This window comes from Pollicipes pollicipes, unplaced genomic scaffold, assembly GCF_011947565.3.
Source record: "Pollicipes pollicipes isolate AB1234 unplaced genomic scaffold, Ppol_2.1 Scaffold_3447;HRSCAF=4054_pilon_pilon_pilon, whole genome shotgun sequence".
NCBI classification, from domain to species: Eukaryota; Metazoa; Arthropoda; class Thecostraca; order Pollicipedomorpha; family Pollicipedidae; genus Pollicipes; species Pollicipes pollicipes.
Genome location: NW_023596297.1, coordinates 28,060,884 through 28,075,370, shown reverse-complemented (window position 1 = coordinate 28,075,370; position 14,487 = coordinate 28,060,884). Strand labels below are relative to the sequence as shown.

Below are 14,487 nucleotides of genomic sequence, written 5' to 3'. Positions count from 1 at the left end.
GAGAGAAAGAGAGAGAGAGAGAGAGAGAGAGAGAGAGAGAGAGAGAGAGAGAAAGAGAGAGAGAAGAGAGAGAGAGAAGAGAGAGAGAGAGAGGAGAGAGAGGAGAGAGAGAGAGAGAGAGAGAGAGAGAGAGAGAGAGGGAGAGAGAGAGAGAGAGAGAGAGAGAGAGAGAGAGGAGAGAGAGAGAGAGAGAGGAGAGAGAGAGAGAGAGAGAGAGAGAGAGAGGAGAAGGAGAGAGAGAGAGGAGAAGAGAGAGAGGAGAGAGAGAGATCAAAGGGAAGCTTCCTGAGGAGAAGTTCCGTGAGGTAGATGATGGTGCCTAGAGATACAGATAATACGGGCACTTTTTGAATTGGTTTGGAGTGGTTTGCATGAGTGGCTTTGTGTTCAGAGCACTTGATGCACATCTGATTTCTAGGCTGTGCAGCAATGCAGCAAATATCGGTAAAGGTCTTGCATGCTTTTCACACAGCAGTTGTTGTTTTTCATCAAACTAAAAGCAAACGCGAACCATTGCTTCTGCAACGGTTCGTGTGTTACGAATATTTATGCCTGTGCGGGGAAATATTCGAAGGGGTACCGCGAATCAAGTGCTCTCTGTCGTTCCAAGCTCTTACACATCTGCATATGCTTGTCCGTAAATGTCGTCAGTCAAAAAGTATGGAGCAAAACTAAGAATAGGTAGATTGGGAAGATACCATGCTGTTTTACGTCGTGCAAGACATTCCGAGCGCGCCACAAGCGCTACCAAGCTTTTTTTGTTGAGTTTGAAATGTTTAGCTACCCCTCCCCCTCCCATTGCGCAGTCCTACATACGCCCGTGCACCTGCAATCGCCACCTGTTTTCCCCATGAGGCAGGATACACCAGCACTGATAGCGATTGCCGCCTATCTAATCATGGCGTCGGCTGTCAACAAAATAATGGTCGACTGACACTCAGCCTTCGAATAGAGTCCGCGTCGATAGCGTAAGCCCAGTCGCAAAGCGCAGATCGGATGTTTATGAAGGCGGGACATCGGTGATCGTGGCCACCCGTCGCTGATTTGCATAATGAGTCATGTCATTCCCAGTAGTAGGCCTGTATCGGTGAATTTCGGGTCTGTCCCATAATCATCCAGCACAAACACATAAATCGAATATAACGATTTAGTCTAGATGGACGGACCTAAATCACTAGGTGGCTGGAACGTATCGAATTGGAATGTAACTTTATCTTCAGGCCACTACAAAAACAGCTTCAGGAAAGCGTGCTTGGTGGAACGTTCCGTTGCGCGCGCCCGCCTCCCGACTGATGATAGCGCTGCTATGCGATAGAGTGGCCAGATTGCCCGCCGCTCAGACGCTGCTGCTCCATGCAAGGGTAGATATATATATATATATATATATATATATATATATATATATATATATATATATTGCGACAACTTGCACCGCGCATGACATTTCCGCTCCTTTTTCAGGCCGGACGCCAGTAGAGCAGTGTTGAAAATTGGTGACGCTGGGTGACTTCTCAATACAATATTCGTGGTTGCCTACACTCTAACCACCCACCCTGTCCTCCAGGTGTAACACCCATTCATCTGTCCTGCTCATCAGGTGTAACAGCCGATGACCTGTCCTCTTCACCAGGTTTAACAGCTGTCCGACGACCTGTCTGCTTTCGCAGCGTCCATCATTAGCAAGAAGGCGGCAGAGGGGCTGAGGGCGCTGGTGTTGGACGTTAAGTACGGCTCCGGGGCATTTATGAAGGAGTTCGACGAGGCGCGTGACACAGCGCAGCTACTGGTGAGAGGGAAGCCCGGCGTCGATATCTCTTCTCCCCCCCCCCCCCCTCCCCCGGCGGCGCCGTCCCCCGCCAGCCGGCGCCGCGCTCTCTGCCGTCCTCGAGCCTCGTCAGCGCCGCCGCGGTCCCCAGCACCCGGGCACTGTGTGCGAACGACTGCTGACAAACTCACAGGCAGGCGTGTCACCTGGTATATTGTGGGGGATGCCGGACAACTGAGCGTTTCAGGTTTCATCATTAGGCCCGTGTAGCGTGACGTCACCGTTCTTTTTCACTTATATCCTCGGAAAACGACACCTCCTGTCTAAGAGATGTGGCCATCAGAAACACGCTTTGATGGCCTGTGCTTTTCTGAAGTATGCAAGGAATTTTAATTCCGAAAAGCTGCTTTTCTAATCCGGCGAAAACAACACAATGGAAGTATTTCGATGTTTATGCCATTTACTACGCAATGCTAACGCACTTATACACGTAATGTTAGTACGTTAACGAGCTTTTCCCGTTCGGACTCAAGCGAAAACGAATATTGTGAAAAAGTTTGCTGGGTACCGGCCGGAGGGCCTGGGAAAAGCGGAAAAAATTACAACAGCCCTCTCTACACTGGCATTTTCATAGAGGAATTTACTTATGCGCAGTTTTTAAATACACGACGGCTTGGGTAAATAGTGGCAAAACAGGTTGTTTTCAGCTCTCAAGTTAGCCGGCTGTTTTTACCCGGAATCAACGTTTCGTTGTCACTTACTTATTCGCCATTCCACCTTTGCGGTGCATTATGGGTTGGGCAGACTCAACTGACCGAATCTGTAAAAAAAATGCGCTTGTGAAAAAGGATGGGTAAGGTTCATGGGTTCGACTCTCCAATGAATATACGAAGCCCTACCCTTGGCCCCTGCTTCGGTGAGACCCCGTGTTCCGGTGAGACTCTGGCTCCGGTGAGGCTCATGCTCCGGTGGGGCCCCGGCTTCACTGAGCACCCGATTTCGGTGAGACTCGAGCCCCGGTGAAGCCCTGCTCCGTCGAGGCCCCTTCTCCGGTGAGGCCCTGCTCTGGCCCGGTGAGGCCCAGCTCCAGTGGGGCGCTGCTCCGGTGAGGCTCCGGCCCGGTGAGGCCCAGCTCCATGAGGCCCCGGCCCCGGCGAGGCCCGGCTCCCGAGCACGGCAGCCCGCTGACCAAGCCCTGCCGAGCCCCGTCGGCTGACAACGCTCGCTGCTGTCCATGTCTCCCAAAACAAGCTACGCTGCCGTCGGCACCCAACCCGCGTATCTCACACCATTATCCGGTTGTATTCAAGGTCATACGCCTTGACATGACGGTGAAATTTTGACAAATTATGTACAGCTGTGCAGGAACCGCGGGCCCTGGGAACCGGTCTCACAATCTTCTCAGTGAAGTATCTCTTACGGTATTCGAGTTCATGCCCCTCAACGGTTTACCTGTCGAGTGCATGTATGATATAAAGGCTTGCAGATAGATATGATATAAAACAAAACTCATGAATGAACTTCTCTGAAACCCAAAAATGTATTTGGGTTATAGCTTATGGAGATATCAAAACTGGGAGCAGCCAAGCTCAATTAAGATGCATTGCCTGACTATACTCACAGCCAAACTGAATGCCCACAGTCAGACTAAACACCAAAAATATTAATGTACAACCGAGGCTTTTTTACTGCTGCGTATAGCCTGACAAGAAGAACAGATACCCTATCTGTATCGCGTTCCGCTTCACTCACAAGGTACAGCCATCTGTCTGCTGTCTACCTTCAATGACAAAACTACAATGTACACATGTGTAAGAACAGGAATGCTGGAAAGCCTTGGCCCTTTGTAAAACGTTGAATCATAAATTTTGAAAAGCCATATGACGGTACATCAAAAATAGACTCTAAAATTGGCTTGGGCCCCACACTTTCTGAAACGTTTCTACGCCAATGACGCCTGTCATTGGCGTAGGAACGTCTCAGAAAGCGTTGGCCTTCAACGCAGCTGTGATAGCGTACGTTAGCGGCGTCCTTTATTCCTGACTCCCACGTGCCGTATGTCGCCAGGTAAACACTTCCAAAGGAATGGGGATCAGCACCGCCGCCCTGGTCACCAACATGGACTCGCCCATCGGGCGGGCGGTCGGTAACGCGCTGGAGGTGGCCGAGTCCATCGCCTGTCTGCGAGGGGAGGGCGCCCCGGACCTGGTGGAGCTGGTGACCGAGCTGGGAGGCCGGCTGGCCGCGCTCGCCGGCCAAACCTCCCCCGAGGAGGGTTGCCGCCAGATGGCCACCGCCCTCCACGACGGCTCGGCGCTGGACAAGTTTCAGCAGATGCTGGAGAGCCAGGGTGTTAGCCAGCAGAGCGCGCGGCAGCTCTGTCGCGGCGACCCGTGGAGTGTGCTGACCAAGGCGGACCACGTCGAGTCCGTGCCGGCCACCGCTACTGGTACGTGCTCCAGCCACCGAGCGAGCCCCAGCCGAGCCAGCAGCGCCAGGCAGTGTTTAGTGACCGGTCTGCGCATTACCAACCGACTCCACGTACATCTTCATGCACGCTAACTCTGTCATTGACACCATGTTGCCCTGCACCACCACCAGTCTCTCACCCACGATGTTCCACCCGATTTTACGCCACGCGCCGAGTGGTCGATTGTCCCTGATGCGCCACGTCAGCCCTCAAGCGCCGCTTCACCTGCGCAGGATATGTCAGCAATATCGACGCCATGACGGTGGCTCAGGTGTGCCTGTCGCTGGGCGCCGGCCGCAGGAAGGCCGCTGACACCGTCGATCATCGTGTGGGCGTCACGCTCGCCGTCCGTCCCGGCGAACGCGTGCAAGCCGGCCAGGCCTGGGCCCAGGTGAGCCTTCACCTAGCCGCTGCCAGGGGCCGGTAGGTAGAGCTGTAGGGGCCGACTGGGACACGCAGGCGTGAGGGAAGTCATCAAGTTGGGAGGGAAGGAGGGAAGAGGGACGATAACCGTGTTTGGTTAGCTCTTCCCGTCGACGCCAAATATGCTAATGTTCAAAAGTTCAGGGGGTCAGCCCCTCCCGCCCCCCCCCCTTCCCCCAGTCCGCTCCCGGCGTCCTCTGGCCGGCCGGCGTATATTGTTCTCCGCATCCCGAGCGGTGCTGCACTCGCAGCCGCGCTGAAACGCAGCCGCGTGCGGCGGCCCTGCCAGCGCAGGCGGACGTGCTGCCGCAAGCAGGCGGGCGTCGCGGGTGGCTGCATATCTAGGGTTTTAACGTGCTGCCCGCGTGCAGGCGGGCGTCGGGTGGCTGCATATCTAGGGTTGTAAACGTGCTGCCGCGAGCAGGCGGGCGTCGGGTGGCTGCATATCTAGGGTTTTAAACGTGCTGCCGCGAGCAGGCGGGCGTCGGGTGGCTGCATATCTAGGGTTTTAAACGTGCTGCCGCGTGCAGGCGGGCGTTGGGTGGCTGAATGTCACGTTTTTAACATGCGGCTGCCTGCTGAGTTATCGAACCAATGTCATGTCAGGCAGCAAGGGGATGGTATTTGTTCATCAGTCGACGCCAGTGTTCTGTTTTATTTGACTCGTTTTGTTTTGTGTCTTGTCCACCTGCTTTGTTATGGGTCTGCCAAATATGGCGTTGGTATTCACCGTGGATAAACAAAACGCGACCTTGGTTGGGCTCATGTTATTTATGACATGCTGCCTGGAAGCCTGACATTATTGAAGCCAAGGATTAGCGGCCCAAGGGATGCATTTTCAACTTAATTATTCGAAATCCCAGGGTAACTTATTTCGGAGAGCTTGTGGGACCTCATGGCGTGCTTTACTTGGCGGCATTTTGACACGAATGCGGTGGGCGGGTGGAACAAGGAAGCGGAACAACACATGCCTGTATTTGTAGCTTTAGAAATATGATAGTTGCATGCAGATAAACAAACGCCCGACATGTCAGCGCTCTGGGATATGTGCCGACCTGCAACGCTCTCCGCGTCAGCTCAACGGCATTACCCCGGGGTCGGGCTGCCCCAAAGAACAAGGTCTTTAAAAGTATCTAAAGATATATCCATGTGCAAGGCGTTTTTGTTATGGTGGTACATTACAATTACAAAATCCCCACAGAGGTCAGGAAAATGCCGCGTATAATGAATGCCGCAACCGAATTTTGCAAGCTGAGCAGAGAACATCACGAGTCGGGGCTAGGTAGTCCCCGACCTAGGGCTTCTTTTCTTACATATAACTTCCAACTTATTGTTTCCTTTCTCCAATACTTCGATCGATGCAAATAATTTCCTGTTGCACTGTTTCGTTCATCGCTATATCTAGTGCAAGCCTTTAGTTTTGTTACTATCACGTGGCGATGACACGCATTTATGCAAATATCTGCGAATAGAGCTGTGTCATTGTTTCATATATCCGCCCAGTATAACTAGGCCTGGATGAAACGCTTCGCTTCAGTGAGCCACTTCATGTGCGGCTCGAAAAGGATTTCACATTTGTCATAAACCAGAGGACCTAAGTTTCAGAAACAGACCAGACCAATGTGGCAGAAATCTAATGGTTCATGCAACAGCATTTTTGTGAAAATGGCTTCACGCGCGCGAAATAACATTCCAAAATGCGTGGCGGAATGCGTGGTCACCGAGTGCGTTTTTCAGAACCAGTAAACGCATTGCTGTACACTTCTGTGGTGCGAGCACAAACAGCTCAGGTGTAGGACCCGAATGAGTGAAAGCAGTTCTGTGTGTGGGGGGGGGGGGGAGGGTTCTGCGATGGGCGACGTGCACTGCCGCCTGGCAGCCGCTGGCTGTTGTGCGCCGCCGGCTGCCGCTGTCACGCCTCCACACAAGAGCAAATTTGTACTGAGGAGCCCATTGGTCAGCATACGAGCCAGATGTTGTTAGCACACGACTCGGCACGTTGTGACTCCGGTACACGCGACATCAACAAACATGTGAGCCACAGAACTAGGGTGCAGCGGATAACCGTGACGTAGGCGGGGTGATGGGTCCGGTCAGGCACCATGGACGGCTGTCTCCCAGTAGACGGTACTCCACCTCCACCGCTTTAGCTTATGATTATATGTAAACGGGGCGAAAACGGAACCTAATGCACTGATCATACGCCCAACTGGCAAGCGTCCCACGCGCTGGGAAATTATATTGGCAAGGGCTCGATGGATAATAACCCTGGGAGCCCCCCCCCCCCCCCAACCTTAACTAATTCACGCAGACTCCATGCACTCGGCGCCCCACCACACTTACTCCAAGCACACACATACGCTGGCGCCCACGTCACCCCACTCATCTTTGGCTCGCACGCGGATGCCCCCCCCCCCCCCCCCCCGTTCCCAGTGTCTTGACATTATAATTGGCTCGTCTGCGTGGGTCCTCGTTGAATTAAGCCAAATTTTGTCATCACATTGCAAGCCTTTAACAAAGCCACGTTTAAGCCCTGTTTAAAATATATCGTGTCGAATTGGCAGCGCGGCACCGACGCAGTTGCTGGGCCGACATCGAGTGTCCGAAGTTGGACGGCGACTCGTTCCCTCGCCTCACCTCCAGGGTGACGGCTCCACGTTTACATGACGCTCCCGCGTTCCATCCACGGAGGGCGGCCCACCATTCACTCGGCCACGTCCACCGCTCGCAGCTTTCCGCTGCCGCACATTCGCCTTAGGCAGCGCCCTGTCCAACACGGAGGCGCCGCCTCTGGTACTTCTGCGCCCTCGCCTCCCGCCTGCCAGAGTGAGCGTTGCAAGGCACCGCCCCATGGGGCGCCCCTCAGAGGCCTGGAGGTAGGCAGCGCGCCCGATGGGACGGTGGAACCCGTCGGCAGACAGCGAGCGCCCGGCGTGACCCGCGTTTACGCCTTACGGTCTCCTCAGCCGGCGCGCTCTGGAGACTCGGCCTGATCGGCCTGTCCGGCGGCCTGGTTCCTCGTCGCCCTTCCTATGAGCATTAATGACGGGATCTCTAGTTGTCTCGAACATACCGCCATCAAACGCTCATGAGGCCTGGCGCACATCACGTCGGAAGAAACAGGCTGTATCCTGTTCTCTCCCAAGGCGGGGACACCACGGATAGATCCCACTACCACCGTGCACGATCCGGCGGCAGAAGATTTTGCACAAGCAAAATGTTCTGCTTAAACAAAGCAATTAACTTTTAACTCCCCCCCCCCCGAAAAAATAACAACAGGCAAACAGAAAAACAAATACACGCGCACGAATACCATAAAAATCAGTTGATAAATTGGGTCGAGCCAGCGATAAAATAAAGGCAGCACGCGCATGATGAAATCTTTGCGGGTATGCTGGACGGGATTCGGCAAGAGTAACGCCATCCCGAACAATCGGAAAATGAATTAAGAGAACGAGAAAGGTCAAATCTTCCAGCTAGCCAAGAGACCTACGCCACAGCGAAGGGGAAACCTTAATGGGTACGACGGCGTGGCCCGTACGGCGCGTCTGACCGCGACAGAGGAAAGAAGAGGACCGTGACGAGTCGCTGCGCCTCCCCGGGGCCGCTTCCAACAAATCAAGATAGCCTTAGCGCGGGCTTACGAGCGACCCGTCGCGCCGAAGCACGTGTTAACGGCCTCGGTCGCCATGCCCACCCACGCCGGGCGCGAATGTCGCCGCCTGACCCGATCACTCCAGCCTCGCTTCCACACTAAACAATTTAAAATGCAGACCAGCAACTGTATTTACAAATCACCGAGACATACACGACCCACGGACACGTCACCCCCTCCCCCCTTCCTTAATAATGGGAGTGGGACCGAGACACATTGCCGTCCGGGAGTGCCGCATGGCCAGTTGCCCCCCCCCCTCCCCTCCCCTCCTTAACTACACGGAAGGGAACAGGTAGCCGTGGCCCGCGCCCGCCCGGTAGGGAGGGGTCAGGGAACATGGGAGCGCTAGCCATCCAGGGCCCGGTAAGGATCGCGACAACAACCTGTGAGCTCAAACATGCATGTTGTCGCCGTTGTCCCGTTGTCCGCAGGGCCAGATGTCGTCGCCTGGTTGTCACCACCACGTCCCCTGCGCGTTCCTCGCTCCTCGGAGCACCTCGGAAGACTCCATCCTCAAGCGCCTTCCCTGGACTCTTCCCCTTCTCTTCTCTCGAGAGACTCCAGTCTTCCCCGGGCTCTCCACATTGACTCTTGACCTTCACTTCTGTCCAGAGACTCCCAGTCTTTTCTGGTGGACCCTTCCAACTCAGTTCGGCCCCTCGTTTTTTTGCGTGGTCCAACAGATTTGCCGCCTAGCCCCCTCCGTCCAATTTGTCGCCGGGCCGGACTGCGTTGCTTTCAGAGTCCGGCCCCTAACGAGCCCTTGGGTCAGATCTCGGGTGTGGCGTCGCTGGCGACGACGCAAGACCCGCCCGCTCTCGCCTCGGGCGGTCCCTGCGCGCGCCCCCTCTGGCCCAGTTCCCACGTGGTGTGGCGCTTCTGATGCCAGCTGGGGCGACGGCGGCGCCGGCACGGCGGGGTCCCTGGGGCGAAGCGGCAAACTCCTCACATGTGATTTGCACATTCCTGTGCACTTGTCGCGTAGCCGGTTTCTTGGCTCTCACCTCCATGTACCTTGGCGTGATGGACCACTTTGACAGAGGGGGCCACCATCATGGCCGTTCCGGGGAACACCTAGCGTCCCTTTGTTGATGCGGGCCGATAGCGGAGCGTCTGGCGGGGCCGCGTCCAGCTCTCAGGCCCCGCCCGGCCTAATGGTCGTGTTTGGTTAAGCGGGGAATTACTGGCCATGGCCGACTTGTTCGCCGCCCCACGCTCCGCTGGGGAGCCCTCATCGATCCCGGGAGGGTGGCGCACAAAATGGAAAGTAAGAAAATGTATGCCGACATTAATAAGTTCCCTTTAATTTCACGCCCCTGTGAAAAGTCAGAGACCTCTCATTGACTTGGGCCCCTTGCCTGCTCCCCCTACACGCAGTAAACCGCCCGATGCACACCACGGATGATCGCAAACTCTCCCCCAACACACCGCGGACAGTCGTAAGCCCTCACTATACACACGTACGCGGCACTACCATGGTACCTCGACTCACATACCCAGCGGGTGATCGACACGTTACACAAATGCGAGGTGGAGCGTCGGCTCACACGCCGTTCATTTGCGCAGTCGCTCTCCATCTCATGCAAACACGGCACGTACACCGCTATACTATGGTATGACGCTATACACGTATGCGAGGTGGAGCGTCGGCTCACCCGTTGCGCTGGCGGATATATATATATATATATATATATATATATATATATATATATAAATATATGTGTGTATTGATAGATAGGTAAAGATATGTATATATGTATATACTCTATACTATATATAGTATAGAGTATATACATGCCCCATATATATATATATATATATATATATATATATATATATATATATATATATATATATATATATATATTGAGTTTCATTGTTAGGTTCGTAGAATGCGTAAATCGCTTTTGCATTGATGTTGTAATCAAGTTGGTGTTACTGCAGTATTGAACAAAAAGCTTGGTTATCGAAATCCTGTTTTTCTGCGACCAGTGTTGAAAGCTACTTATTTCTGGAGCTCATAATTTCCAGCATTGCGGATTTTATGATCAGTAGCGCAATTCCCAAAGAACTCCGGATTTATCTGAAGCTGAAGTAAATGCAAAGGACGATATTCTATCCCAGGAAGGACACCTGAGCATTCCTTTACATATGTTGACCTATTTCTACCCGCATGCTTCTACCTCTCGCTGGATATCCTATGTTTGGTCATGTCCATTAACTTGTTCACCCCCACCCCAAAAACAGAAAAGCTTGTTATCATGCCCGCAATTAGACCTAGGTAGAGAAAAACGCGGAGGCGACTAGGTAAACATTCCCATGGATAATAAGTTTTTCACGCATGATTTATTTGCTGTTTTTATAGCTTCATTCGTTGCTTCATTATATTGCTCGAAACCCGATTGTTTTTTAAGCGCATGATATTTGAAAGTTGTTGTTAAGATGGAGCGAAAACCCCGGATTCGTCTCACCTTTTTCAGCGCCTCATAAGCCCACAAAGGTTTTAAAAAAAATGCATTGAAATCGTATAGTTGGCTTGAAACGGTCCGTCGCAATTTCGTCCGTCAAAATATGTTCAATACGTCTAGAGATTTTAGCTAGATTAGAGATTTAGGAGATTAGATTTAGTTAGATTCAGTAGCTTCAGATTATAGATTTCAGTTAGATAGAGATTAGACGGTTAGATCTATCAGTTAGATAGGAATTCAGATTAGAGATTTCAGTTGAGTCGGTGAAACGCCAACCTTCCGCATAAACTTGCTATGTTCTCTCATGCGTTAAGCTCTGGAAGAAGGCATCTCCGTTATCTTAGGTGATATCAATTCGTTACGGATTAAATTTCAGACTCGGATATTACCTGATGCCAGGTGTCTGCGGCTTTATAACGCATTCAGCTGCTGAGACTGCGTGGCCAACTGAATTCAGACACGTATCCATGCATATTTGCATTAAAATGGTTTTCAGCAATGTACATGTAATGCACTTTTTATGTGAAAGCTGGATGAGCCACCCTACAAAAATGCATGCCTTCAAAGCTTATTTCACTGTTCAGTTTTGCAAACGAAGCGACTCGATCACAGATTCAGTACTGTAATACCTGTTATTCAGTATTGTAACATCCGTGTTATCTGTTCCAGATCCACCACTGTGGAAACACTGACGGAACCGATCCGCCAGCCAGCTGTCAGGGGCGCTGACCGTGGTGCCCGACCCGGTCAAACCTGGCCCGCGGGTCACCGGGCTGGTGCAGTGAACGGCGTCTTCCAGCGCGCGGGTCACCGCGCTAGTCCGGGACCTTGGTCGCCGATCTGGCTCAGGAGCCGAGTTATGACCTGGCGTGGCGCTGGCGCTGGGTGTGTGCTATGAGGATGGGTGTGTACATCGGCTCAGCCCAGGCCCTGGCTGCGGAGATGGCCGGTCCCTCCGGGCGATGGTCGTCTGGCTGAGGGCAATATTTATGACCAGCCCAGCCGGTATGCTCGCTGGCTGGCCTCGCTCAGCTGATGGTCAGATCTCCACACAAACGGATGGGTAGGGGCTGGTAAACCAGGCGCCTTAGCAACTCTGAACATTTTTACACTGGTGCTGCGCTTTTTTGGGTTGTTTGTATTGTTTTTTTTGGGGGGGGGGGCGTTCTGGCACGAACATAGTGGAGGGCCAGAAACGAACATAAAACGTGGCAAAGGTGGGCACGTGGGCATAACCACCGTGGCACGTGCATATCGGTTATGGGGCATAGGAACGGGTTTGCCATGGATGACCTCGGTCAGGCCCGTCAACCTTAGCCGCACCCTTCTCTCGCAGCATCGCGCCCGCTGCGCAAGAATCGCTTATTGACCTTTCGGGGCTTCCTACGCCCGATAGGTCGAGCCGATCACCGATAGGTCACAACCCGTCAACTAAGTAAGCAGGTGGGCTGTGACCATGCAAAATAGCCCGGTTCCCAAAGGCGACATTTTCCGTCTGCACATTGTCTACGGGTTGTTTCATACCCGGGGTAAGTGCAATGTCATCCAATCAGAGAATTAAACCCTCCCCTCTGCCTAGGAGGAGCCGTCAGGATTTTCTTTAAGGGACGGGGAAAGGGGGAGCCTGGTCAGGCGCATGTACCGGTCAATTTTTAGATCACCGTTCTGGAAAAATCTATGATAAAAGCGAATAAAATATCCAGGCCTGAGGGAAGAGCTGCCCTCCCCCTCTTCCCCCCCCCCCCCCCGTACTCAGCTGTGTCCCCTGCCGCGTAGGATGTAGACTCGGTTGCGCACTGAGTAGCAAGAAAAAGAACAGCAACAGTGAACGACATGAGGGGTAGGACATCGACATACTGTGCACATCCGAATCAATGTGCAGGTCGTAGGGGAATACAAGCTTCCAGTGTGTACAAGCAAGCTGCCAACGCCATTAGCCAGGCTGCCTTCGTAACGCCGCAGGTGTGGCGGTCTTCCTAATGTCTTTCAAATAATCAGTGCCAGCTTGACGTTAACGATTTTTAAAAGCATTTTGAACATCTCCGAGTGAAGATTTCACGGTATTTTCAAAAACCTTTTGAACAGGGCTCTGAGATGAATAACGCAGCCCGATGACGGGGTTGGGAGGGAGGGGTTATGGGCTGGCAGCGGACAGCGACAACTGCAAAAATCAACTCAAATATTATGTTTTTTCTTGCTTTTCCTGTCACGAAATGAAACGCCATGCGGTAGCCAGCAGATTACCCCGAATTAATGGGAATCGTGCAAAATGACTGGAATGTAGAAGCGAAAATATATGTCGACCGCAGATCATCCGTCGCGTTTGTTGTGTCCTCCGTTATCCCACCCTGATGACCTCTCTGTCGTCCCCGCCGAGCACTTCCTGAGCGCGCTAACGACGCCAACTGACGGCCGCGGCTGGAGTCATCTGGCTTCTGGAATGCGGTGGGCGGACGCGCGAGTCATGCCTGGTATATGATCACTTAAATAAGTAGACCAGAGCCCGGAAAGATGCACCCGCCTTGATAAGGATCTTACCTTCACCCGACCCAGCACTGCTAATGCTTTTATTTCAAACTGTATGCAGAATCGATTAAGAAATTGCAGTCAGATTATATCCCTCGGGTCATGTCGCGCACCAGGACGCCGTTACCGTAGAGAATGTTGGGAACGCATCCCCTACAACTTTCAGAACAGGAGGACCCCTTCAACCTCAGTGAATCGGAAGTATCGGACGCAAGCCCACGCATCCCGGCGAAGCCCTTCCGATGCCTTCTCTCCCGAAGCTCCGGGAGACGGCATGGTGAACGATTTGGTACCCGGGTAGCCGATCTGCCCTGGTATATTCCCCACAGTGTTATCCATGCAGATTGGTTGCTTTACAATGCATAATCACGGACTACTTCGTACGTACTTTCGTCAAATGAACTATATCCTTTACGAGCACTTGCCTGCGTGCAATTATTTGGGAACAATCGCGTACGTTCATTACGCATGCGAACGTTTTCATATGAACTTTTCTTCCAAAACCTTGCGCGATTCCAGTGCGGTCGCGTCTATCGGCCGGAGGTCCTCTGGCCACAGCATGTGGTCGGGCACTCGGCAACCGACGGGGTCACGACCCTGGAATGAAGCAACTCGACTAACATAAGCACAAGCCATCGGATTGGCGCACATCCGGTCCAGTGGATTGCTGGCCACACGCTGTCGAGCGCAACGCAGTTTGGCTAAATCCCTCACATATCACATGGCGTGTCAATAACTGCTAGGGGCCTGATCGTCTGATTTAGTTCACAGTGGCCGGTAATGAGCGTCTCCCGGGACTCTCAAGCATTTATCGCAAGAACTGGAGTTCCCGAACGCCGCTGCCTACCTGAAGCTGAACAATGAAAGTTCAAAAAAGCGATCAATAGCCATGGTCGAATTCGCCAAGGAATGGACAGGTGGGCGGCAGCCACATGCCTAATGACGTCACATGTGGCGCTAAACATCACACACTCGGCACACAGTCCTGTTGACCTTTCCGAGTAGCGCTCTGTAAAACACGAATGCTGTGTAGTACACACACCAACGAATACTGAGAACAGCAATACTGTATAGGCTTACCTTCAGAATCAAATGTATATATCATAACGTCTTTGCTTTATACAACCAACACTATATATATATATATATATATATATATATATATATATATATATATATA

The 14,487-nt window shown here is 52.6% G+C and overlaps 1 protein-coding gene across 1 annotated transcript in view; it reads left to right on the top strand.

Annotated features, from left to right (window-relative positions):
* LOC119092382 (thymidine phosphorylase) overlaps positions 1-8,285 on the top strand; it is a 10,973-nt gene extending 2,688 nt beyond the window's left edge. The window contains exons 3-7 of the mRNA XM_037215345.1: positions 1,668-1,786; positions 3,833-3,982; positions 4,040-4,214; positions 4,469-4,626; positions 8,220-8,285. Coding sequence (XP_037071240.1) covers positions 1,668-1,786; positions 3,833-3,982; positions 4,040-4,214; positions 4,469-4,626; positions 8,220-8,285 — 668 coding nt within the window. The remainder of the gene's footprint in view (positions 1-1,667; positions 1,787-3,832; positions 3,983-4,039; positions 4,215-4,468; positions 4,627-8,219) is intronic.
* Positions 8,286-14,487: the final 6,202 nt, after the last annotated feature.